At 42.9% G+C, this 27412-nt stretch overlaps 1 protein-coding gene across 4 annotated transcripts; it reads right to left on the bottom strand.

Moving 5' to 3' along the window:
• Positions 1 to 107: 107 nt before the first annotated feature.
• SCNN1D (sodium channel epithelial 1 subunit delta) lies at positions 108 to 27386 on the bottom strand. 4 transcript variants are annotated; one of them, XM_030507845.1, is made up of 15 exons: positions 27000 to 27386; positions 25793 to 25979; positions 9491 to 9822; positions 8440 to 8692; positions 7078 to 7271; positions 6196 to 6299; positions 5646 to 5809; positions 4934 to 5032; positions 4203 to 4320; positions 3598 to 3676; positions 2891 to 2948; positions 2065 to 2120; positions 1693 to 1768; positions 1385 to 1428; positions 108 to 1297 (listed from the first exon to the last, which is right to left on the bottom strand). In XM_030507845.1, the coding sequence occupies exons 3-15, from the start codon at positions 9805 to 9807 to the stop codon at positions 1018 to 1020; spliced, it is 1842 nt and encodes a 613-aa protein (XP_030363705.1). In that variant the 5' UTR covers positions 9808 to 9822; positions 25793 to 25979; positions 27000 to 27386; the 3' UTR covers positions 108 to 1017. The 4 variants fall into 4 exon arrangements, with proteins under 4 accessions (XP_030363705.1, XP_030363702.1, XP_030363704.1 ...); XM_030507842.1 differs by having other exon boundaries at positions 108 to 1428; XM_030507846.1 differs by lacking the exon at positions 1385 to 1428 and having other exon boundaries at positions 1089 to 1297.
• Between the last annotated feature and the right edge of the window lie 26 nt (positions 27387 to 27412).

Genomic DNA, 27412 nt, shown 5'->3' with positions numbered 1-27412 from the left:
GAAGACTTTTCCACACCCAACACTGAGAAGGAACCATCAGACAGTAACAGACCCAAGCATCAGTTGAAGGCAAACCAAAGTCAAACTGAACCTCAGTCACAGTCTGTATCCAGAGCATTTTATTACTTAAAAAAGTTACAAAACAAAAGGCAGGGATTTCCTGTTAACTCTTGTTTTCCACAGCAAGTCACAAACAAGATCATAACAGTAAAATGCTCCTGTGCAAACATCATCAAAAATAAACGTGTTCTTTTATGTACACATAAATTACTGTCAAATATTAACATTAAAACAATCTCTATTTATAAATGGACTGCAACAAAAGTGCAGCATTTTAGTCTCTTAAATAAATCCGATGCTTTGCCTGCGACACACAGAAGTTTTCAACCCTGTTTCTTCTCTTTCCTTACCTGCAGGAGAGCAAGTCTCATTTGAATTAATCTAATCTAAAAGCATCTCAGCAGCAGCATCCTGTGCATTGTCCTCAATACCCAGGTTAAGGACAGAGAGGTGTCTGGGAAGCAAAGCTGTGATCAGAGCCACCTCTTGTCATTACGTGCTCTGTCATCCTCAAGACAACAGTGAGTGACAGGAGCACACAAGCCTCAGCCTCCCCTGGAAATCTTCCCTTTAACAGCCAGGCTGACTTCTCCTTTGAGTACACGTGTGAAATGTAGATGGGCCTGTCTGAAGCCACAGGCTGATTTCCTCACAAGGCTTTAGAAGTTAAAAGCTATGAATAGGCTTTTATGAGGATTCCACGACTGTCCCAGAGAGGAGAAGAACAGTTCTCCCCTCCCTGGATACTCATTAGGAACAAAAGAACATTGCATGATGCCTGAATCCAGGCCACATGAATGGTTTAATAATGAACTTGTAATAGCTGGAGGAGGATTGCCAAGCTCTCAGTGTGGTGTTTAGTGCTCACAGAATGTTTCTGTTTGCAACTTTTCTGACAGCACCTGAGCATTAGGGGAGCTCCAAGTCTCCCACTTCCCTGTGCACACAAACATACCCTTAGCTATTCACTTCCCCTTCCAAAGTGCTGTCCTTCATGTATCTAAATCCGTTAAGCACCACATCTGGGCAAAGCTCTGGCATTTCCACCTTGCTGGAGAATGGATGAAGATGCAGGTCTCCCTTGTTCATGGCAACAGTGACTCCAGAAGGGTGAGGATGAGCAGAATCATCACCTTTTGCAGCTTCTTCTTGCACAACTCGGTAGTTCTCCAGGGTCAGGCTCACGCTGGGGATGGCAGGAGTGTGAGCTACATTCATTGTCTTCCTTGACCTGAACCTTTGGTAGCAGAAAAGGAGAGACAAGACGAGTGTATCTATGAGCAGCTCCAACATTTCAACTACAGACAACACTGAGGATCCAAACCAGAGGCTCCACTGGCTTCCCATGCTGGACAGAAGGAGATTCTCCTGTGGAAAGAATCAAAAGGTTGTGTTTATCAAACACAGCAGAGCTCTGGGAACGTGGAATTACTGCATACTGCCAGCAGGTCAGTTAGCTGCCTGCCATTTGGGAAGGAATTCTGTGTGACTGTGTAAAATGGGACATTTTCAAGTCTCTTCCTTAAGAAGAATAATCTCAGGTGGCTGTAGATAATCCCCCCTCCAACCCCACACAGCACACCGTAACTAGTGACAGGTAACAACGTTTTCAGCTGATGTATTGCAACCTACTGTGAGTAAAGGAGACTCGTTCACAGACTGGTAGTTCAGTTGCTGGTAGAAGATTGTCACCTTGGCAATATCCTTCCTGTATTGGAGAAAGGGAGCAGTTAGCAATGGTGGGATGTCCACGTCATTCACCTGATGGAAGGCAGGTCTGGCATTCTCATCTCACCACTCAGGCTTTCTTCCTGAGGGTGTTTAACATAAGCTTAGGAAAAGGTTACAGAAGTGATTGTCTCACAGAGCTGTGAGCAAAGATGGGAAATTCATTGGATGACCCTGTCCATTTTCCTCTTGTCTGCCCTTTCCAGTCTACACATTCTGTAAGGATGAAGAGTTGATCCATAGCTTTAAGAGGAGCACCTTCTCACAGTGACTGACCTGTTGCTGGTGGAGTTATATCCATTCTGATGCCTCAGAGCTTGGCGGACCCAGTCCTGCAGCAGAGTGGAGGTATGTTACTCTCAATCTGCCTTCTGAGTTTGGGTATGTTTAATACTTTGTAAATGTAGATTTTATAAGCAATAAAATGGCTATTGCAAGCGATAACAAAGGATGTAATTGATTAGTTTATAACATATAGTGATAGCTATCAAATAGTAGCTGTATTTGCCACAATAGCAAGGGAATACACACTGATATTTCAGTTGTGTGTAGTACTCTGGTTCTTAAATTCTGCCCTTAATGGCAATGCCACCAAATCATTTCCTCTCTCCGAATGTATTGCTTGTACTTACATCTGCATTATCACCTCTTTCACAGGAATTAATTACCCAGTCCTACAGCCTGAATGCCCATTTAACATTAGAACATGAGAAATGGCAAGAGGTCATGTGCTGACTCACAGAGTTCCCATTGTAGCCCTGCAGCACCTCACAAGCAGTAATGAGTTGTTATACCACAACACCCACTGGAAGCAGAAAGTCATTAACACCAGTTTGTAGGTGGGAACTGAGGCAGTGAGATGAATTGCTTAAGGACACAAAGAAGTTTGGATTAGAACTGGAATTGAATGTACCTCTCTAGCATCTTAGTCTGGCATCTTAACTACGAGGTCATTCCCTTGGGCCCAGGTTTTGGACCAGTTTTTGCTTTATTTGCCACTTCCATTGCTGTGGCCTGACTCACTGTTTGCACCCTGAATGTTCCAGCAGGCACAGTAAATACAGTATCCCCTCTAGACACAGCAGTTGTTTGTATGGACTACCTGAGACTTCGCTGATGGCCATTTAGCTGTCCCAGCAGATACCTTGTACAGTGATTCCCTGATAAGATAAAAATGGAGACTGTGATCACTATGACTCTTGGCATTTAAAAGTGAATACACGAAGGGGTTTGACAATGGGAACTACTTGCTCAAAGCAGAAGTCCTGAGACTCTGGGAGAAGCTTGTAGGTCAGCTTAGAAAATAAACCCAGAGGTTGCCTGCATGTTCAGGTCAGGAGGAAAACCAGAATGGTTTCCAAATCCTGACAACTTCTCTTTGACACATTCAAAACCCAAGTATTTGATATTTTGCTTTAAAATGATGCCTTTCCATTCTGAAGCTGACCTACAATAAAAAAGGTGAAGCAAGAAAAGTAACACAGACCAAAAACCGACACAAACAATCTGGTTTGGGTTTGATAAAACATCTCAGTGTGATGAAAACGATTTCCTTCTGCTGTCCTGCACTCACAAAGCTCTTATTTAATTTGCCTCATGTTGTCATCTTTTTCCTTTCTCAGCACTGGAGTTCAAGCTTCAAACTGAAATATCTGCTTCAGAAAATGCCAATGGGTCCACATATTTTCCACTAAATTGCCAACATTTCCACTGTCATTTTCCTCTGGCAATTTATTGCCAGAATGCTGGCAATATTTAATATTTAATGCCAAAAGCTGGCATTTATTGCACTCTGCTTTTGTGACCTACCGGCAGGGCTTGGGACACTGCTCGAAACAATTGAGGTGATGGTTTCTGAGCCTGTTGTACAGCTGGTAAAAGCAGTGACCTGGTGAAAGAAATGGAACACACTCAGACACTTCCTCAGGAAATGGAAGGCTACCAAACCCTCTGCCCTCACCTGGGCTTTCCCAAGCACACAGCACTCTCTGAGAGACCTATTTTTGGCTCGCTCTCACTTTGGAATGGTTCCAGATGGCTGAGCTAATCACTTGTGTGCAGTGGAGGTGCCGCCCCTGTAAGGGGGAGGACAGGCCAACCAGAAAACCAAGTGAAGTTATTCAGAGCTTTGTCTTACAGCCACCAATACTGGTAATGCAGAAGAGCTTGACCCTATATTAATGTTCTTAATAAAAGGATTCCTGATAGCATCAAGATTTTTATGCACTAACTCGATATCCACGCAAATACATGGAAAGGGGTCTGCCATAAGGCTGGATTCTGTGATGTGAGGAATTAGTCTAAGCAGGAAACAGGCACAAAGTAGAAGGGCAAATCTATGGACTCATGTAATCAGTAACTACTGTAGGAAGGTGTTCTTCCACAAGGACAGGGCACCAGTCTTCTGCTCTTACCCCATGCAGGCTGCTTGTTGTAGTCACAGTACTCAGCACCAGGAGGCAGTGGGTAGTAGTAGTAGCCACAGCCGCATTTCCGAACCATTATGTGCTGAAAGCAGGAATGCAAACAAGCCTGGGAAATGGAGAAGGCACAAAAAACTGGATGAGGCAGAAATTCTCAAGTGTCCCAATCTCCAGTAGGAGCCTGCAGCTGGTAGGGGACAACGTGCAGTTCTGTCAGTGCAAAAAGACACCAGCCAGTACTGGAGTGTGATGATGCAAAAGGTTTTCACTTTTCATTCCTTGTCTTTACCTCTGAGAACAGTATGGAGCTCCAGAAGAAACTTCCTCAGCTCCCTTTTTTGTTATGGGAATAACATCTCACTTAAACAGCCCAAATATCTAGAGCCAAGAGCAACTACTTACACAAATAAAGACCTGATGGCCCAGGAATTTCCTACTAGAGCAGTCCAGCTGCCTTGACTGGCTCACTGCCTGATCTTTCTTGTGTTACAAGGAGGGAAGAGCCCCAGTGCCTAGGACTGAGTATCCCCCACTCCGTAAAACACATCCCAAGTTGTTACACCCTGTTTGTGAGCTTCTTTTCAGAGGGGCATGAATCTCTCTGTTATCTCCAGCAATGAACCTGCTGGTTTATAAAAGCTCTCTGGAGAGCAAGGTATGACTTGTTTGCTATTCATCCTCCGTGAATAAGCTGAGGCCTCAGCCAGCAGCTCTGACAATACCTGCAGGGTGTAGGAGTTGTTGTACAGGAGTTTAACATTCACATCATCACCATTAGTCGTGCATTTCCCATAATTGCCACCCAGGCGATTCACCTCATCCTGTGGACACAGAGAAGAGGCCCGAGTGATTAGGAGCTGTAATTGGACCTATCCATCACCATCTAATCTTAACTGGATGGAGCATCATATACAGGACAGGAAATGTAGTAATAGACATGAGCAGCCGAGCTATACCTTGCTAATAAAACACACACAACACCAGGGCAAAGGTAGGAGAGTGCACGTGGTAAATCACTATGCTTCAGCTGACAAGCAGTAACTCATCATGTCAAATAATCATTACTGAATGCTCTGATCCTACTATACACATGCAGTCCCTGTGTAGAGCTGGAATGAGATGTAAAAGGTGTAAGAGCCCTGCAGACCAGGACCTATATATTGAGGACCAAAAGGCCACTTGTACATTTAGAATAATTTTGTTTCACTCATTGGAATGTGAGCCCAGTGAAGAGAGAAAAGGGGTTTGCATACATATATATACACATATACATATACATATACATATACATATACATATACATATACATGCACAGTCAAAAAGTGAACCCAGGAGCCCCACAGGCCTGTTGTATGGGTCAGTGACAATGTTCAGTCCTCACAGCTCTCTACAATCAGAAAGAAGAGAACCAATGCTCCTGAGCAAGTGGCTAACCTGCTGAATGCCTATGGTAGTTGCAATGCCTGGTCTGATGTCAAAGCCTTCATGCTCCAGGAATGGTGTCTGATTGTGGTTGTGTATCATCACTTTCACACCTGCTACTGTAGACAAGAGTGGGATGTGATCCTTCTGCTCTGCTCTCAGGATAAGGGAAAGTCCTGTCAACCAGAGAAAGGGAAGCAGATAACTCATTCTGGGCCAAAATAGGAACCCCACTAAGTCTTGAATTCTCAGCACTGATGGAATTGCTGTTTTAGCTCGCAGAAGAGCCATTCTTTTTCTTTAAAGTCCCAGTAAGTGGTCAGGTAATAACTGCACCAGCCTACTCCAACACTGGTAATATTCTGCTTGCTGTAAGTTAAGATATTGCTGACATGGCTATCAGGTACATGTGGCTAGCGAAGCAAGCAGAGTACACCATTTGTGCCACCAGACTAGAAGAGAGGGCTGTATGTCAGTAAGTTATGTATAGGAGGTGTATTTAATCCATAGCCAAATTACATTAATTTTACCTTGTTTTCCCACCCTTTGCCACATAACATACCGTAAGGAATTCCTGGTTTTGTAGCTGTCCAAAAAGAGTCTGTTCCCTTGCTGTTAAAAGTATAGCAGCTTCCAAAGACTGGGTGGTGAAAGTGAACATAGTCACTGAAATCAAGAGAGATGTTCACGGGTTTTAATTATGAGAGTAGCAGCACCTTTACTTCTATGTAGGATGTGTTTTGTGTATGTCTGTGTGTATATATGTACAGAAGTGCCTATGGAAAAGAGTTGTTAACTCACTGGAGAGTATATGAAAGCATCAGAAACAGTAAGGGCAGAAGAATTGAGAGTCATTTGCCTCCAGGAAAGATAAAACAGGACCTTATCTCATAAAATGAGCCACAAAAACCTTTGTAGACCCTTTTCCTCTTTGCTGGAAGCGTTCAGAAACACTTATATTTGCCTTCTGCTTATTCTGTGTCACAGATGAGTGCATTGCTGTTAACTTTGGACAAGTCATCTGCTGAAAACCAAGTAGGCCAACAAAGGGCTCATGTGTGCCTGAGGCACAGCATTGCCTTGGGTGGTGTATGTCAGTTACATGTGGAAGAGCGTCCAGCACTGGAGACCTTAGGCATGCAGGAAAAAGAAGGTATACCTTTGCCTTGGGTATGTGCAGCAGGCTCATGTCTCTGCCTCTATGGACAAAAGGATGCAAAAAGACCATCTGACCCTTTTGGTGTTCATTGAATTTCTATTTCTGAATTTCTGATCATGAAAGGCTGTTCTTTCTTTCTTTCAGCTGGATCTCCAACCAGGGCTAAGCCTGGCAGTAGGCCATGAGGTGCAATGTCTGCACTGCCTGGAAGTGTAGGCTCAGTTTCATCTCCCAAGTCCTCGACCTCTGCTGAAATCACAATTAGCACCTCAAGAAGTAACATACCTGGGTCTGCAGGGCTCCCCATCATACTGACAGGAGTAGACCATGTCTTCTATTTGCTCCTCATGATCAGAAATGTTGATTATAACGGGTAGCTGGGACATGATATTCATGTAGTGAAACCTGTACCACTCAAGAATTGCATCCATCCCAGATGAATAGGTCTTGTAGAAGCAATTCCCACCTGTGGCATTGCACTAGAAGAAGAGAGGAAGCCATTCAGCACAAACAGGACATGACAGCCTGAGGGTAACAGACAATACTGGATATAGGAACAAGGGGAATCTCTATTTTTTTATCAGGAATTGAAGTTTCTGAGTATTTTAGTTACCACAGAATGGTTGAGGTTGAATGGGACCTCTGGATATCTTGTTATGTGTGAAGCACCTTCTCTCCTTAAAGCTGAATTAGGTGTGCTACTTCATCTCAACGTGGGGGAAAGGAGGACGAGGCTAGTGGGAATTCTCTACAATCCATGAATCATGAGCCAAGTCCTGAAACACTTTCTTTGCTCTTACTCAGGCCTCAGACAGGTGAACACTGCAAATTCTGGTGGAACGGGCCTGGTGAAGGACTTCTGGATGGGGTAAAATGATGATACTCAGGCAAAAATTGCTGCTCTTTCAAGCCATATCAGTCTCTCTTTGGCTCCTGCTCTTAGATCTACGCTAACCTTGGTTTTGATATGAAGAATCCAAACCATTTGTGCTCTTCTCCAGAGTCACAGATATACATTTATTGTATTCATCCTCTTGATTTTTTATTGCCATCTTTTGTTTTATTTACAACATTTTTCGTGCCCCAGTACCACAGCATTTAGACACTGAGGGGACCCTTGCACGTTGTCTCTCTCATTTCCTGGCTCACCTGCTCAGGCTACATGCTTTGTACATTTTTAGAAAGGGGTACAATGATTTTTTCACTCATTTTTTGGAAGAGAGAGCTTTGTCAGGGCCCTGAGAGCACTGTTAGGCTTTAACAGCCTCACCTGGGGCCTTCAACCACACCCTCTGCCCATGGGCTCAGCAGCATATTTAAGCTCAGCCCAGGGGGTTCAGCTCTTCTTTGGCCTGGGTGTAGAGTTGCTGCTTTCCAGCCAGGCTGCTCTGTGCTTCTGCCTCACTGTGGACCCTCTTGATCCACTGGGTTAACTTCATGGCCTGATCTTAAACCTGCCTCATCACCATGAACCTCCCTGATGAGTTGGAACCTTGGTTGGACCTGGATGCCACCTGTGAGCTTTCCCTGCTTGCTTGCTCAGGTACTGTGGGATGGGCTCCCCTGTCTCCTGCCCTTTAGGGAGCAGCCAGTTCTATCTGCTGTGTCTGTAGCCAGGTTAAAATCTCAGAGAGGACATGCACTTACCAGCCTGAAGCCCACACTGGAATGCTTCTTCCCTGACCTGTTATTGTGGTCAGGCATTCTTAAGAGTGAGAAGTTTTGGCTCAGCTTGAAGGCAGATCTGCTGAGATTGCCTGTGCTTGACAGGTCTTTTATGTGGATGTTTTTCTCATTCATGTGGAATAAGCTGGCTGATGTGTTGATGCCATACAGAAAAGCAATTGATTTCTCTGCCATGTGGTCCAGTTGAACCAAATGTTCACTGACCAGTTCAAATCTGCAAGGAACAGAAATACTTGTGAATATCCACATTCCTATTAGACAAAGGCTTTCTATTTTCTGTACCCTATGTAGTTTACGTATCTATGGAAGGGCTACTCTGCTGATCTTTGCAGACCTTGGTGTCTGTGTGAGAAGTCAGCAGTTATGGTGCCTATACTTAGGACACAACTTAAATCAACTATTAGTAGCAGCTGACTTTCCAGTTGCTGGATCCTGCACTGAAAACCTCAGAACTTGTAGCTGTGCAGCATCAGCAGCACAAACTGTTCTTCCTGTCAGCCAACTAGATAATTATTCTGAGGAAACTACGTAATTCCTTTACTATGTCATTTGAAATGTCTTGATAAGTTGCCACTACTGTGTGAGCCTTGTTTGACAAGCAGAGCCACACAGGCTTCTATAGGAGTTAGATTCTTTCCTCAAAGCCATACTGTAGTATGAAAACCCAAGCAGAATCAGCTCTAGCATGCATCACTCCAGAGATTGGGAGTTTACTTTAGAATGAATGCACACAGTAGCCATGTTTTTATCAGAGCACAGAATCAGTTAGCAGCTTGAACCAAGTCACAAGGTGAAGTTCCCTCTATCCTGACTCAGTGCATGAAACAAACTGCTACAGGCTGTTGCACAATTCCCAACAAGATCTTATCGTAAAACCAGTTTGGAAGTAACAATAGTCCATTTCCACCTCTGTGAGGTAGAGAGGCTCCTGCAGGCTGCAGTCATCACCTTGCTGACCCTTTCTGAACCTTTGTAGCTAAAGACATGACTACAAGGGGAAAGCAGAGCTTACCTGTATGGGTCCAGGTTGCAGATGGTTATAGCTGGGAACATCTTGGGCCCTGAATGCATTGACATGGTCAGGACAACAGGGTAGGCCCAGTACTGGCTGAACATAAGTGCAAACTGCCAGTATAACATGCCAAAGCTGGCAAGAAAAAGCAGGGTCCAAAAAGCTGTTTTCATTCTATTGCTGTCCGAGCACACGAGGCGGATGGTGCCGTGGATTGTTGTGTTCTTACAGAAGAACTCAAACATATCCTTGAAGGAATCATAAAACTCAATCAAGCCTTCTTTCTTCTCTTCTTCTCTTGCCACTTCCTGCTCCATCCTCTAAGTCCGCTCCTGTTCAATGCAAAAAGAGAAGTATCTTGTTAGAGACCATGGCCAATGTATGGACTGTTCCAAACAGGGTGCCAATGAGTTTGTTGCTAGCAAAAGCTGAAAATAACTGTGAGCTGAGACTCATTGGACACCAGGAAGTAGCACAAGGTTCAAATGGCCTTTGTAGTGCTGCTGAAGTAACTCGAGGCGCTCTATCACACTGAGGCTGTGACTTCTCTGTTAGTATGGATATGCAAAGTTAGTGACTAATGCACAAGCTGAGAAGTCTGCAGCCAAAGGGGTGTGTAGTTTTCTTTCTAAGAACACTAAGGATCAACTTCTAATTCTGAAACACTGTCACTGTGCATTCATACAGGTCTGTAACTAATACATTGTTATGAGTGTATTGCTAGAGGAGCACGCTGGCCTATAGCCTGAAACAAACCTGTCTCAACTAGCAATGTGGTTTCATCCTTATGTCAAGGAATCAGGATAAATCCAACTTTCAAGTGAATGAAAGGGACAAATTAGAATCTGGTTTTAATTTTTGCTGCAGAATGGAGGTTTTAATTTTAACAGGATTAATTTCTGCCATCCCTGAATTAGAGCCACTTCCAAGGTGAAATACAGTAGGTATTCCCCAGTTCAGATGAGCAGTATCAGGTATTTAGGAAAGGAAGCGAGGAAAAACACCACCTTGATTGAAACCATAGAGGGGATTAACCAAATTAGGATGTGTATGAAGCATTGCAGATACTACTTGAAGTAAAATGCTGTTGGGTTGTTTCTGAAGACCATAGAAATATTAATTACTGCTATTAACAGAAATATTTCAATCTATCACATAAATAGTTCATTTCAGAAATCTAAGAATCATCTTCTCTCTGTTTGACAGAAGGGAAAAGGAAACACAGAAACTGAAAATCACTCACGAGTGGCATAAGTGGAAGTCAAAATCCATCTCTCCTTTGTCACAGTAAGTAAAACATCTTTTGTGCTACTCTAGATGATTTCAGACTTCATGCTGACGAAAGTGTGAGCATTATTTATGCTCATATGTCTTAGCCAGCACAGACTGAGGAACATGTCCCAAACCGATACTAAAAACTAGGGACGTGAGACTAATGTTGACAGACTTCCACGTACTGAACATGACATCAAGTCCTGCAATATGTGAGTTCCCAACATTACAGCACCCCGTGAATCACTCTACCTATTATGCTATTAAGAGAAGTTTACTCAGTACAACACTTTGGTACAATCTCAACTTGAAATAAAAATCTTATAAATACAGTAAGAGTTTGAAAGCAAGACAAGGATTGCAGGAATAACTAAAGAGTTGTTGCAAGTGGGTTATGTGATAATGAAATGAGCTCAGGTCCTTTACTGAGTTATGGGCCTTGAAGTGGTGGTCTGAGGTGCCACTGAGGTTACCACAGCTCAGGTGATACACACAGCTGCAGTGCCTTCATCCTCAACCAGACCTCTCCATTTTAAACCATGGCTTGATTTCAGAGGTTCTTGGCATAGGATACTTCATATGAAATCATACCTTGAGAGCTGCAACCTGCTAAGTCAGTCTTTTCCGTGTATCTATTGTCAGAAAGATTAGGAATAATCCTTAAACAGTGAAGAGTACTCCAAAAGCTGTGTACCAGATTAGTTTTAAAATAGCCCACAAAAGCATATAATCTGACAAGGAAACCCAGATTATCACAAGCTGTTTTCCCCACAGACCACCATATACACCATGTTAGTATTTTCTAATGTATTGTTTAACAATAATACCAAGTTAACTCAAAGGCATCTGCTCCTCCTTTATACTTCAATCATTAAACATGACATGATTTTTCAGATTTTAGATGTACTTGCCATTAAACAAGCACAGGAAGCCAAAGCAAAGCGGAATATTAAGAAACAGGGCATGAACAGTTAGAAGAAAAGATGTGTGATAAAGAACTGAAGTGGGAAATGAGCATTTCCATGCTCTGCTACAAAGAAACACAGAGTACACAGAGCACTCTGAATCACTGGTTACCAATTTTACCAACCAGATTTACAGCTGAAGGCTTAGAACTGAGGCTTCTTTACACAAAAAGGACTATCAGTGGCAAGCTCCAGAAACAAATTCAACATGGTCTAGTTACACATTATTCAGATTAAACTCTTATGCTAAATTGCATGTTCAACCTTTACCTTACTCCTTTCTTTCTCATTTTAATTGGATAAGAATACATCAAAATAAGCTTGCAGTGTATGTTAAGAAATGTATTGAATGAGTCCTTAAGTACTTATGGTATTTAAAGATAGAAATGAAAATGGTGGGAGACTAAACCAGGAAAATGGCATTTGTTGCTGTTGTATTAATCTCACTTGCTCTAATGAGAAAAAAAGGTCATAGTTACCAAAAGTGAATGCTAAATGAAATCTATTATGCACACTTTTTTCTGTATACACACTATACAAAACTATACACACTTGTATAGTTTTGAATCTAAAAAACCACCTCTAACCACTCAAACTATGGTTTTCAGTGGCAATCCCCAGTTTTCAGACACTCTGACTGGGCTTTTAGGGCTATGGCTAGTTAGTTCATACCATTTGAATCTGCATTCTTAAAATAACTAGAATGAAAAAGCATTTGATAATGCAAGAAACCCCAGAGGGAAGCTTTCAAAACACACGTGTGTACAGGCAACGGAACATCCTCTCTCCACTGGTTTCCCAGAGCAGCCTACCACTAATTTATTTAGCATAGCAATTGCAGTCAGCAACTTAAAACACATAACAGTGACCAGTTGCCTTTCTTCTCTGTGGTAAGTGCCTGGAGAGAAGCTGCAGGTTATAAGAAAGCCAGTGGAAGTTACAGAGCAGTGGCAAACAAGTATATGTTCATGTATTATCACAGCAACTCAATGCTCAACACCTACTAAACACTTACACATGCATGTAGTCAAATATTTAACCATGTGTATCAGTATCTATCTCTACATATCAATCATACACATATACAGAAATACACAGTAAAACAACTAAGACCAGATTGAAGAAGACCCACTGTACCTTGGCAGAAACTCTATCTTTGAGTGTTTGAGTAGCCACTAAACTCAGCCTCCAGCTTTGTCCTGAGCAGAAGACAGGTCTTGGTCCAAAGCGTGCAGGTTTCCTTCCCTAACTGGAGATACCCTGGGAGCTGTCCAGCCTATATGGATTGTATAGATGACATCAAAAGGGGCAGGACTTAAACAGATCATGGAAATTATTCAAAGCATGATCCAGGGAATAATAGGAAGTGAATGAACTGGACAAACAAGTTAACATGAAGGCTATGCTAGAGTTAAAGTTGGTTTGAGTGGTGGTGGTGTGTTCTTTAATGGCCAGAGCAGCTTTTTAGCCATAATTTCTACAAATGCAACCATAATTTCTACACATACCTAGGGAAGTAACCATGGATCCTATAAGGTTCTTTCAGCTCTAAACTTTCCCATAAGGAACTAGCTTTCTGCCTTCTTTCCATGGTTTCCGGAGGTTTGCATGCTCACCAGTAATTGAAGCCATTAAGGTTTCCACAGGTGTGCTTGAGGAATTACATACCTCTGTAATCTGAAATGATCAGCTACTCAGGCGAAGGCACACGTGGCAGTGGATTTCTTCCTGCTTCTCCAAGAATATTGCTCATCTGTAGTGGGCTATTCCATCCCCATTAAATTCTTACTGCTATTCTTCTCTTCAGATGTTGAGACTTGAATAGACTAAATCAACTATGACACTCAGCTGAAATGAGAGCATCCTGGTTTTGTAATGCTGCTTATTTAAGGCTTGCAAAAGGCTGCATAAGTAACGCAGAAGCAGATTGAGAATTCTGGGGCTGCAGAGACACCAGCACCTCAGACTGCTTGCACAATTACTACTGCCACTGGCCCAGTTGGAAAACAGCTCCCCACTGGTTTTGCAAGCAGCTTTGTTATATGAAAATATGAATACTCTGGATGTGGATAATATTTAGAGCTCCAGAAGAGCTTTATAAGATTGGCTGGAACCAGATTTTCTATTACCTTGGAAGTGTGAAACACTGTCATTTGCAAAGACAACTGAAATTTCCTACTACATTGAATACAAAAAGAAGGGGGAAAGGACAAAGATCAGGGGAAACATTCTCTTCTGACTTTGATCTAAATCTTGTTCACATCTTTAGCAATTGCTCTATGCTGGATTCTGCTTTAGAAAAGCAGAATATGTAGAACATGTATCTCACATATTAAAATGATTGAAAGATGAGGATCCTATTAAACAGCTCCTACTAATATGGTTTGCCCCTCTTTGAGATTTAAAGGAAATGTCACAAAATATTGTGGAAAATGTTTTAAATTATAAAAAGCCAGGGTTTTGGGGTGTAAAAATTAAACTTTTGATTAAAAATATAATCCAACCGGCTCTTGAATGAACAGCTACAGCAGAGCCACTTGGCACTGGCTGATGAAGAGGTAAGTAGTTAAATTCTCATTAAAGAACTCAAAAGGCTGAAACCCAAGTTCTGTCATATCCATTTACTTGTCCCCCACCCTTCTTCCTCTCTTCATTCTACGTTGTGCAATAGAAAATAGCAACAATAAATCCTTGACAATGAAATTATTGCACAACGACCATACACAAGACAAAGTCTGTTGCTTCATTATGGCTGCAGGCCTCAGTGTAGAGATTCTCTGGAAACACATCAGCACAATACCTTCTGAGCCAGCCATGAATTTTTCCTGTAGGAAATGGAGAAGAACTGGATATGCAGACAACGCTGTCCCTCAAGCAAGATACCATTTCTGTTTGCACTTGCTCATTTGTCATCCTGTATCCTGAACGGGGAGGAGAGGGGAAGAGAACTCTTTCACCGGTTAAAAAGTAAGTTGGTGTTTCTTTCAAAATACAGAGATTATGGAGATAACACGAGAAAGTCCTTCAGGGCTGCAGAAAGGCTATGCCAGTATTACTTTGCACTGGGGCAGAAAGTGTTTGTTAGTACTCATAGTACCGTGGTGGAGGGAAGGAGTAAGTATATTGCATGCCCCATAGAGCAGCAGCAAATGTCAGTGGTGGAATGCACCCCTTGGCTGTGTTACACCTGGCACAGAAGGATGCCTCCTACACTCCGAGTCTTCAAACCCCTTTCCCTGAATTACACTTTCTTCCCCAGTTGATACTGATGGAATTGCATCCCGTTTAGATGATAAAAACCATACAGGTAAATAAAATAAAGGAATTCTGTCACTTTGCTTTTAAGCTGTGACATATTGAAGGAACTGTCCAACTTCCACTCTTCCCTCTTGGCTCTACACTAGCCTTGATTATTGTGCATACTCAGCTCAGGTGATGATGCAGTTCTCGCCTATCTGACAGACTGCTGAAACAAATGAAAATCAGATTGTACAAACATGCCATCAAATATGTCCTTGTCTTAGTATCAGCACCAGCTCAGAGTAGAAGAGAGGTACAAAGAGTATCCTGCAGGCAGAGAGAAGAGACTTTAGCTACTTCACGTGGGCAAAAAGAGTCAGTGAATTAACGTTCCTTGTGGAATGGACTCGGGCACTTAAGGAAATCTACCACCACACAATCATTTATCCTTGAGTACTTCCTTGCAGCTAGTGCACATGACAAGAGTTTTGCTCTCAATAGATAACACTGACTTTGGTTGCTATTAGCCACTAAGCAGATGAGAAGCACAGGCAAAGTTCTGCATGTACAATATCCAGTGAACCTGCCCCTTCCTACATTTGCTGTTGCTGTAGGCTTGAGTGAGAGTCAGAGATTAAACTGGAGCAGCTTGGTGATGATCTCTGGCTGGTCCTCTAGAGCTCAAACATTCATCTTTTGTCCAATATAATTTTAAACGTCCCAAAAAAGAGGTGCCACCATGTCTGAACTTCTTGTGAGAACACTGAATTGTGGTGAGGTGGGTCTGACCAGACAGAAGAGTGCTTTTGGCTTGCACTAGCTGCTCACTCATGAAGACTTTCCCAGTTGGTTGAAAATCACTTGCACTGAGAGACCTAAAGCAAGCAAACCGAAAGGACACATCAAAATCCCCTCACTTCCAGCAGCTTTCCCTGCTGCCATTCCACACTGTAAGCTTCACTGTAATTTGCTGTTGCAAACCACAGAAACTGTCTTTCAGTTATTAACTTTCTCCCTTGTTACATCTGTTTCACATTATGTGTTCTCACTTTAGAGTTTCCTTACTGTCTATTATGCCTCAACTGGTCTTCCAGAGATTCCCCACTTCTCAGCATATTGTTCTTCAGTCTGTGAGCTGAGAAAAGCAGACTCTAGCATCCCCTTCTGCTGGCAGTGGCAGGGATACAAGCAGATCCTGCACTCTCCTGCTTTCAGCAGGCTTTGTAGATCTACAGTTTCACCTTGATTTTAGCAAATCTTGCTTTACTCACGTCACTTGGTCCTGCATGAATGGCATTTATTCTCCTGGAATGCTCCAGGTTGCTCTGTCAAGCCATCTTCCCACATTTTCTCTCGTTACACAGGACACAGCATACCAACCCAGCTCTCCTCTCGCGGAAGTCGGCGTGACTTGTCTCCTCTGGCTTTGTGGAAACTCCCTCACAGTGCTTTCTTCATGGCCACTGGATGAGCCAGTCTACTACTCCTCCCACTCAAAGGCAGACAACCTTCTGTGGGCAACTAGAGAAAAAGGAAACTCCCAGTGCTTCCTTTTTGCCCTTGGTTGCTGTGCTGTGTGTGGACTTAAACTAGCATGCATCAGGCTCTGCCTCCTGAGGTTTTTTTCCTAGTTCTTACTAGTCAGAACCACTCTGTCATCATTTCAAAGTCAAATATGAACTCATTTCTCTGCTGTCCTACTGGAGAAAGGAGCAGTACTCAGAGGTATTATGGATGTGCTGACAGCTTGTTCGGACCTATGCAAGAGGCAGAACAAAGGCAGTCCCTGCCCTGGAGAACTTCCAAACATTGCTTAATGTCTACTTTAGATCCTGCTCTAAATGGTCCTGAACTGACTCTGGTTTTCAGGTGTTTTCCTCACTTCTGGAATCTGCGTTGAAGCTCTGCTCACCACAATTTCTTCTGAGAAGCCCAACGTTCATTGCTTTGCTTGTGTGATGCTCTGAGCCGTGGCTGAGGCGATCTCTATCTTGAAACCACAGTGAGCTATGCCTGCAGAAATAGGATAGCATCGGTGTACCTTGGTGTCCCTTTTGCACTGGTCTGCATCTAGCCAAAGCAGCTCTGAGCGCTGCAAAGGCTGCCAAACCTGCTCAAGGATGTAAGGAAACACTGCTTAACTTGTGCTGGGCTCCCAGTGCTCTGGTTTTACCACCAGCAGTGCCTGGGTTGGCAAGGCTAAAGCCAGCTGGCACATCCTTACAAACCCCAGAAATCCGAGCACTGAGCACATGCATGCTCTGCTAGTCACCAGCCACTTAAATATTCCTTAATTACACCCCTTGCTATGAAGAGGCCCGACGTAACCCCTGCTTTTCATTAAGCCTCCACCAGAGGCGCAGAGGGTTAAAACTGCAGCCTCAGTAGCACAATCCTGCTTGCTTCCAGTATGACCAAGCATTCATTTCTACTCACTCACCTTTCTGAGTAAGATGTCTGTAGCTGCTCCTGTCATGCCTCTGGGATAACACCTGCCTTCTTGTTTCTCTTCCTGTTCTCTGTTCTTGTTTCTTTAGTCACAAGCCTTCATAGATGTTGTTCCACTTGTTCAGACCTGTCAACCCCTCAGCCAATTCCAAAGATTCACGGGATGGTGAAATCCTGCTTGCTAGTGGTTTTTTCTTAATCCTACTCCAGCTCAGTACCTGTAGGAACGCTGATGCAATTAGGACTGGCAGAGGTTGAAGGACATCAGTAAAAGCTTCATGTACTGTGGACATGTAAAACACAGCCATCCTGGAATCACAGATACCATAACTCCGTCATAAATGAAGCCCAAATCTCCCCAAGCAGTTGTCCAAGCTCCTGGAGAAAGCGGTAGATGGTACTTCTGGCTCCTGTCTTCTGGCAGCAGGCAAGCAGGTCTTCCCTGGTGATCCCTATTCCTCTTGGTACCCAGGAAAGAGATAGCAATGCAATGTTTAGGAGCAATTTACTGAGGTTAATCAATCCAGTAACTCCAGGCTTTCCTATTGGGAACTAGCAAAGATGTCAACAAGAGGAAGAGGTACTACAGTATGGCAAGTAGGAAGGAGGGGAATGAAGAAACCGGGAACAAACTGCGCAAGGGCAAAACAGTCATTAGCGAATCAGTAACTGAAACCAGCTATTACATAAGTGGCCGTGTCAGTGTCATACCTCTTTAGATGGAGGAGTTTTGGGTTAAATTCAGGTACAACACTACATTTTCCATCAGTAACCTCTGAAGGATTCCTTCATCTTCTTGTAGAATAGCTCGATCCATGCCTGAGTCGGTAAATGCAGTCACAGTCTTGGTGCCCAGCACCAAACAGCTCCAAACAGGTTACCAGAGCTGAAAACTTTAAAAAGCAGAGTAATGATGCTCCGAATGCAGGTGAAGCCTCAGGGAAGCAGCATGGCTGAAGAGAAGACCTGGCTTTAAGAAAGAGATCGTTTTGTAACCTTTAAACACCGCCGAAGGCAATCTGAACCGCTAGGCCGATGTAAGGATTCCACTGATGACTTGTTTTTGATTCATTCAAACTTGCAGAAGATTATCTGGGAGACCCATGAGCGTCCCCGTGCTCTGGGTCTGTTTGTTCTGATGCTTGGGGTGTGCTCATTCACATGGAAAGCACTGTACTTAGCCAGTAAGCCCAAAGATTTGCTTATTAATCACTTGTTTTTCAGTGTTTTTTCACGGCCAGGAAAGCTTTATGAGCCAATCCAAGAGTTAAAACGCTGCCATGTGAGTTCCACGATCCATACCTCAGCATGAGTAATGTGGAGTGAATAGTCCACCTGAAGAGTACAAATGTCCCTGGTCTGACCTGTCTGTTCAGAAACCCTCCACAGAAACCCCTAAACAAGCCCCAAAAGCCAGATCAGGGATGGTGTGTAACCAAAAGGAGTTAAACTGGCCTAGTGATGTCTTCTAAGTGAATTTATCCCATAGGCACCATATAAAACCCTAGTAGAGGCAGAAGTCTACAAAAGGGTCTTTTCCAACCTAGTTGATTCTATGATTCTAACTCTTAATAAGTGTTTGTTCAAAGTCTACATCCTTTTTGCTGGAGGGTCCCTGCTTGCCAAGGAGGTTTTGTTCAGTCTCTAGCACATTTAAAACAAACAGAAAACCACCCAACTAAAATGAAAAAGAAACTCAAGAAGGTAACGTTCAATTTTCCTCATCCACCAGAACAGTGAAAGCAATGGCAATAAATTCAATATTCCACGCACAGACAAAGTTAGAGTCTGCCACAAAGAAATACCCACTTGAAAGCCTTAAACTCTTGAACTTTTCTCTTCTCTGCTGTGCAATCTTGGCCAAATCTTCCTGCCTGCCTCTCTCTGTTGCCTCATCTCTGCAATGGACATAATGACACTTTGCAGCACTGTTGAGAGGGTTAATTGGTGTTTGTATAAAGCTTTGGTGATGTAAGCTGCCATGTAAGCATGATGATGAGTACTGCTTTGATACTACTCGCTAATTGCAACAGGATGGGCTGTAGTCATGCTCTAGCATTTAAAAACATGTTTTTAAGAGATATTCCTAGATCTCATCTGCTGTTTTACGATGATCAGTACTTACTCCTGTATTAGACAATCAGGTGACAGAATTGTCCATTTAACAAAGTATTTGTTTTGGAATTAACTTCCCACATAGGGCAACGGGTGCTGCCTACATGAGATCCCACGTTTTGGCCTTTAGCGTTCAGCCTCATCAAATGCGCTCCTTACAATGCCTATTGCTTAACATAACAGCCTTTCCTCTCACTTCAAGGATAAGATCTTGAGATTATTTTCACTATTTGTCTAGATGTCTCTAGATCAAGAACACCTGTAATTTGTATTTGCCATGCAGGCCATTGAATATGCCTCCAGACAGATGTGAATGTACATCATGAAGGCTTCTATTCTTTACCTGATATTCTTTCTGCAATCTCTCTCCTCTGTGAGAGAATGCATTCACTCCTCACACAAGGACTGACAGTTACTACAATGCAAGTAAGGCATTCTGTATTTCTTTGAAAAGTGTCTTAGCAAAAAATACCCTAATTTTCCTCATTATCCTGGCATTTTGACTGGAATCTTCCAGCAGGTTTTGACAGCAAACATCAACTTCCTATTCTATTCCATTCAAAACCTGAACATTGACTTTGACTTGCTGCATCGGCAGCAATTACTTGTGGAACTCTGTTCAAGACATTTTCTGCTTCCCTGGGCCCTGCTTTGTCACTGCAGCGAGGTTAGTTTGTTAAACAATACTGGATTCTACACATACCTGGGTACTAAAGACTAAACACAACAGTGGAGCTACATAGAGGATAAGATTAGGGGTTTACCTTTGATCTGTCACAGACTTCAGAACATGCCCTGAGCACCCCTCAGGAGAAGACTCTCTAGGACATATTGTCATGAATATTCAGTGTAAATTGTGAGACGGAACATCACTGTTACTCTGGGTGCCACAGGAAATCATGCTGCCTTGCTCTTTCTGATAATCTGCCTGACATACATTTATTATTAAGTTGCCCAGAGTCTATGCTGGCAGACCTCAATTCGAAACATTATTTGTACCAATAGTTCCAAAAGGCTTCTCTCCTCTTCTTCAAAGACATGTCTTCCTGCAGGGCTAATGCACCTCCAAAAGCTTGTGTCAATAAGTGAACTATTTATCTACCTGAACTGATCAGAATGTGGCTGCAAGACTGCACGTGTTTTCACACTGTCTGCTCCAACCATCCTGGTGGCATTCAGTGCGTGCCCATTTCTGTTCATGGCCACAAACAGATCAGAAGGTGCAGTGGGAGAGTGAGGATTTAAAGCTCAGGTTAAGTTTAGCAGATACTGTCTTACTTTAATAAGCTCTATAAAGGAAATGTTTTATCATCGAAAACACTGATCAGCTCAGCCAGGATCTTCCTGTAGGACTAAATTAATATTTTAAGTAAGAAAAAACATTGTCACAAGAACTTGCTATGAAATTGCAAATGATCTTTGTGCAGAATGATTATCTGGAGAGATTACCTGGCTTTAAAGGAAGTTCAGCAGCAATGAAACCACAGCCATTATAATGGCTTTTGAAGGCAGACATCCATCTTGCAAGGTAATAGCTTAATAACATTCTAATACAGGCATGCTGTACTTTGGATATAAAGAGCAATGTAATCACACAAATGTCAAATACTAAAGAGGAGCACGGGGAAGCAGTGAAAGGCTCCGAGAGAAAGTGATGAACAGCAAGGAGAAACTGGCATGTCATGCTATTTGTCTTTGCAACTTAAGGTGATGTCATTAGAAGGTCACTTATGGCCACTGATGGCTGTGTACCAATTATCGTTTGGGAAACACAGGATGGAGAGGTAAATGGGAACTGGATCCTGGAGACGGAGCTCCTTTCCTAGTACCTGTGGAATAAAGGAGGAAGAGAACTGACCTTCTCTCTTTCTGACTCAGAAACATGCCAGAATCATTTTCTAGTAGACAGTAATACTATCTCCTTGTCCATCATCACAAAGGAGGTCACACCCGACCTTAGCCATGCAGGAGAGGAAATCAAAGAGAGAAAACAGCTCTTGTTTCAGCAAGTTTATCAGGGATTTATCAGTGCTTAGGTTAAACTGCCTGTCATTTTATTTGGGTCACCTAAGGCTGTCTGATTGCCTGCTGCCTCTCCAACTCAGACAGTAGAAAATGTAATAAATCACAAGAAGTATGATGCCTGGAAATATTAATCTGGCCTGCAAATGAACAACATTGATTGTTATCATAACAGCAGTGATTATGGAAAACCCAGATTATGATTCATGCTTGGCGCTTGCTGATGTGAAACCTTTAGTCCAGAGAGCTCAAAGTAGGTGACACTCACCAAATGATTGTGTGTGCTTCCAGTAAAGCTGTATAAATATTATCTTTTCATTATACAAGAAGAAAAATGGAATGATGGAACAATGGAATGATTTCCTCATGATCAACAATGAATCAGTGAGACTCAGGAACCATCACAGCCCTTCTCTGGATCTCAAGATAATCACCACATTGAAGCGATTTAGGCACCAGTTATCAGTTTCCATTTAAAAAGAATGATGAGAATCAGTTTCCCAGGGAATCAAAGGGTTTGGGGAGTTCTACAAAATCATGTAGTTCTCTACTAGATAAAAATATACTATACTTCTGTAATACTATGAAGCAAACATGCACTATAGTGACACAACAGTCACTGAAGGAAAGCTACTCTGTAAGAGCCAGTGTGGCAGTTAAAGCAATAAGCCCACTCAGAAGGACAAAGTACCAAAAATAAGAAAGCCAAACACAAAATACCTCTAAAATTGCCTTTGGGCCAAAGATTAAGAGCCAATTTAGCAGCACTTTAAGAGACAACCAAACCAAAACCCCCCTATGTTGTTTCATCAATGAATTGGAATGACTTGGAGATGGGAAAGCAACAAGATGTTCTAATGCAAATGACCTTGCTCATAGTTTAGACCTGGAAGTGATGCATCTCGCATGCACTTGAAATTGGAAGGGAATTCAGGAAGGCAGGATATAATTACTTGAACTAAACCTGGCCAGGACATTAGCACTAATGTTCTGTACCCTAATAAAAAGATCCCTGAAGGAGTTTTGGTCAAGGGTATCTCCTGGTTTGAACGCAAGCTCAGACAGTGGAGAGCATGTGATCAGCTAGTGCTCTGAGACATGGCCCTGGGACAGTGATTTATTGTCTCTGTCACTGTTCTCATCTGCACACTGGTAATTAAAACTGCAGCACATTCAGTGACGGAGATTCACCAGATTGAACAGCGAATATCCTACTGCCTTTAATAAGGTTCAGGATTCCAGATTTCTTTTGGTGAAAAAAGAAAGAACCCAAAGTCATAAAAGCTTTGTATTGCCCCAAACTGAACAAATACATTTTAGAAGTTAAAAGTAAATACAGCTCAGCAATATTTATTAATGCTGAAACACAAAACCAAAGTCCTAACTAAGGCCTTTCAGGTAACAGTGTCCAGAGCACACATTTTATGCAGGCTAAATGAAAAATGCCTTCCCCAGCATCACTGAGCTCCTTACAGCTGTGCCTTGTCTTTGGCAAACACTGACAACAGCCTTGCTACTAAGTGGTGCTCCCTTGCTCAATAAGAGAAGGTGTCACTGCAGCTTCCTGAGCTAAATCACCTGTTACTCACAGGATGAATTCTTCAAGGTGATTGTTCAGTGCTACTTCTTCCTTAACAACATCCTAAAGATTCATTCTTTCTTTCCCCATGGCTTTGCAGTTTCAGCCCCATGCCTGACCGACTTCCAGCCCATCCAGACCAAGGTTGCCCCAGCCCCATTTGCTCTGAGCCCCTTGAGTATTTTTTCCTCATTTGTTCTCTTTTTCCATCCCAGCTTCTTGCTCCTCTGTCCAACTCCATCGTCAATTTACTGTGCTTGGCAATCTCCACTCGCCTGGGAGAGAACACATCATAACTGACTGATCTTCCAATTCCACACGCTACAGAGACTGAAAAACTAGTAAAGGGCTTAATGGGTAGTTCTCTGTGTTCAGGGTAGAAGTAAAGATTCCTGGTTTATTTTCTTAATGCTTAAGCTGAAACCTATCCTGGTTATCTGAGGCAGCAATGGGTTCAATGGTCAACCCATGAGGTAGCTAAAGAAAAAACTTACTCATTGAGTATTTATGAGAGGAGATCCTCTCCCGATCCCACTGTAACACGGCTGTTGGTAACGGGATTTGGGGAAATTGCTTCCCCAAGGATATATCAAATGTCTTTCTGGGATACAAGAACTTTCCCTTTCACCAGCTCCCCAGTACTGAGCAGCCTTGAGGCTGTTCTTCCAAGCATTCTGAGTCCTTTTGGACAATCTAAACAGAGAAGCTGAGCAGCCACAGCATTGCCACATTTACTGGACAAGATTACGTTTGAGTACATGTAAGCACTAATTACCCCTCACTACATTCCTCAGGGTGCATTTTCTTTCTCAAATTATTTCTTCATCCACCAAGGTCAGCCTCAAAATACTCATTTGACTGCATGTGGGGAGCAGTGCATGAAGTACCACTTTCATTGGGAGAAAATGAAGCAAAGGACTTACCTAAAGGGATCTACAAATAGAACAAATTCTGATTCCTCTTATTTGTATCTGTCCTGAAAATTTGCAATGCTTTTCTTATGATTACAATTGAAGGAAGATTTTCTGCAGTATGAAAGTCAGACTCCTCTGTACTTTAAAAGAATACAACAGGTCTATGTTCACAAGCACATACAGATGTTTTCATGTCCTGTAACCAGCCATGGTCCTGCTGAGGGGCCCATATCAAGTTAAAGAACAACTCCAACCTTTAGGAGATAGTGAACTGTCCCACTTGTCTCTGTCCTGGAGTTATTCACCTTCTAATTTAGCAGCAGATACTTATTTACTTGATGCACTTAATGATTTCAGAACATAAATTTGGAATTTCTGTTGACTTCCCAAGCTCAGGTTTATAATATTCCTTGCAGACATGAGAGCAGTCCACCAAAGATACTTTACAGAGAGGAAATTCTCTGGTGTGATTCATTTGCATGTTGGAAAACAACTGGGAAGAAAGAAACTACCCTGAAAGAGAAGTGTTGAGAATAACATACCAGAGAGATGAATGGAATGTGAATGACAACACACTTATGTATGAAATACTTTGGGGTTGGGGAACATTAGAGAGAATGACAGAGGTGTAAATATGAGCTCTGGAATCCCTTTGGCATTCAGGGGCCTTTATACAGTCTCCAGGTTCACATGGTTCTCACAGTTCTAGACTTGGATGACTCAGTAGGAATTCCAGTGTAATCACACCAAAAATCCCCAAAATGGTGCAGCAGAGAGAAAAAACCATGTAGTTGTCCTTGGGTTAAAGGGCGTAAGAGTAGGTATGGATCACACTGCACGAGTTGCCATGGGGAAGTTATTAGGTGAAATACATGTAGGCTAATACAGCATGCTAATAATACCTTGTATTTATACAGTGCTTTAAATCTTGAAGTATAATAGTAATTTATAGTAAGGAATTCCTTCTGTTCTGCAAAACCTTCAAGCATTTGTAAACTGTGAGCTCAGGTCAGATATAAGGATGAGTTAGTGGAAGAGATTAAAACAAAACAGATCAAATATGCTGCTTTGGTGTATGAATGATCCTGTTATTGTGATTAAGACTGAGGTAATAATGGAAAATATTAGACATTTCAAATGAAACTACCATGAAATGATATTCTTTACACCCCTCAGCTAACTGAAACTCTTTCTGTTTGGTCAGGTTCTCTCTTCACAATTTCAGATTGGCTTATTTCCCCCCTAAAATCTCTACCATTTTCCCACTTCTGGAAAAACAATTCTTGTCCAGATTTGAAGCCTAAGTTACACAACTTGTTCCATCTCTCAGTGGGGCTCTGTAAAGTCCAAACATCATTTCAGCTTGTGGCACAACTGCAGCTCTCTCTGGGGTCTAACACAACAGCCACTTTACATCAATTACCCTGCCTCAGTGCTTAGGACATTAATGAGAACTCCCTAGTCCCACTAAAACTGAGCAGACATGCTTGAGTGAGATCTTCTGTGAGGACACAATATTTTGCAATCCTCAGTTTGTAGAAACAACGTGAAATTTAAAACTTATAGGTGGTTTCGGATCTGGATTTTGCCCAGAGGTACTGACATCACAGCCAGTGTTTTTTCTCCCCTTTCTTGCTGTTGATTAACCCATAACAGGCCGTGCAAGTCTGGACAACAGCCTGTGCTGCTCTAAGAGACAAGTAAGAGCTTAAAAATGATGTGAGCTACCACTGCCCTCTGTTGGTACCTGCGCAGGGGAGCTCCAGCACAGAGGAGATACATGGTCACTGCTGGAACTATCCTCATGGACGATGCCTCTTTTGGAAGGGTAAGAAAAATTCTGGCTTTTATTGCAGTCCTGTGGTCCCGTCTGTGAGTCTGTAGCAAACTCTTCGGGCAACTCATTCATTTTCTTTTCTGCCTTTTCGTTTCACCTGAGCAATAAAGGAAGATTATTAGCCCTGCAACAGAGGTATGCTTCCCTTAAACTAGTACCTACGCTGATAACGAACACAGGACAGTGGCTGTTCTCTGTACCTGGAGCGCTGAACGCAGATCATAGAATCCTAGAATGGTTTGGGGTGGAGGGGAGCTTAAAGCTCATCCAGTTCCATCCCCCTGCCACGGGCAGGGACACCTTCCACTAGAGCAGGTTGCTCCAAGCCCTGGCCTTGAACACTGCCAGGGATGGGGCAGCCACAGCTTCTCTGGGCACCCTGTGCGAGCGCCTCACAGGGGATAACTTCTTTTTAGTATCTAAATCTTCCCCTCTGTCAGTTTAAAGCCAGTCCCCCTGGTCCTATCATTACACATCCTTGTGATACATGTCCAGATGTATTGCAAATTTCAAAACTCCCTGAAGCAAAGCATTGGAAGGGAGCGAGCAAAGAATTCCTCTCAACTGGGTACAATTCAGTGTATAGGTGACAACCAAAGTGCAAGAACAGTGTTAGCCACAGATAGGTTATTTCTTAGTTTTTTGAACCGGAGTTTTCAATTGTTTGGTGACTTCTGTGTGTGAAGAAGCACAATGATGAATAGAACTATTCAGATTCAATACAGCTGAAAGTCAGTCTCACACTGGACTCAAATCACTGGAGAGATCAGCATGACCCTGACAAAAACGCTGGGTGAGAGCCTTAGAATGAGGACCATTGTGACTGGTGTCACTAAACCCTGTCTTGCCCAAAGTGGCATGATTTTAGTGTTAACATTCAACTGCTTATTGTGGCAAGAATGGTACTGAGGCCAGCTGGAATCTTCTGTTCACTTCATGCAGCAAGGCTTGTAGGGTCTGGATTTGCAGTTAAATGAAGAGTGAACAGCCACAACATCTCCCTGTCACATCAGGCTTCCTAAATTTAAGGGACTAACTTGCTTTGCTCTTCACCATTCGTGAAGCAACCAACACATGAATACGATACAAAAGATTTGCTGTATTTTAACGGACCTACCAGTGGAATCCTGGGACAAAACCCATCTCCTGTGTACTGAATGACTGAAAACGAGTTTGTATTTATCCATCTTATGAACACCGGGAATTCGAAGAACAGATTCAGATTTATAACAAAAACCCAAATGTTTTTCAGGAAGGTAAACAATCAGACAACGCCGCGAACATCATAAAGTTGTAACAGCTGAAGGGTGATGCCAAAGCACACCGCGGGTCTGAGATCGCTCCTTCTTCCCTCACGGTTGACTTTCAGCCTGCACAACGCCGCCATTCACACATATTCACGCTGGGCCCGGGTCCCCGCAGCCGTATCCCGGGCGCTCCGTGCTGCTGGGGCCCGCTCCCTCAGGGGCCCCGGCCGCCATCGCGGGCACGGGAAGCGGAAGCCCGCTGTGGGCAGCGGGGCGGTGCCTT

Source organism: Strigops habroptila, chromosome 16, assembly GCF_004027225.2.
Source record: "Strigops habroptila isolate Jane chromosome 16, bStrHab1.2.pri, whole genome shotgun sequence".
NCBI lineage: Eukaryota > Metazoa > Chordata > Aves > Psittaciformes > Psittacidae > Strigops > Strigops habroptila.
The sequence above is the reverse complement of the archived record's forward strand: the minus strand, read 5'-3'. Positions and strand labels throughout refer to the sequence as shown.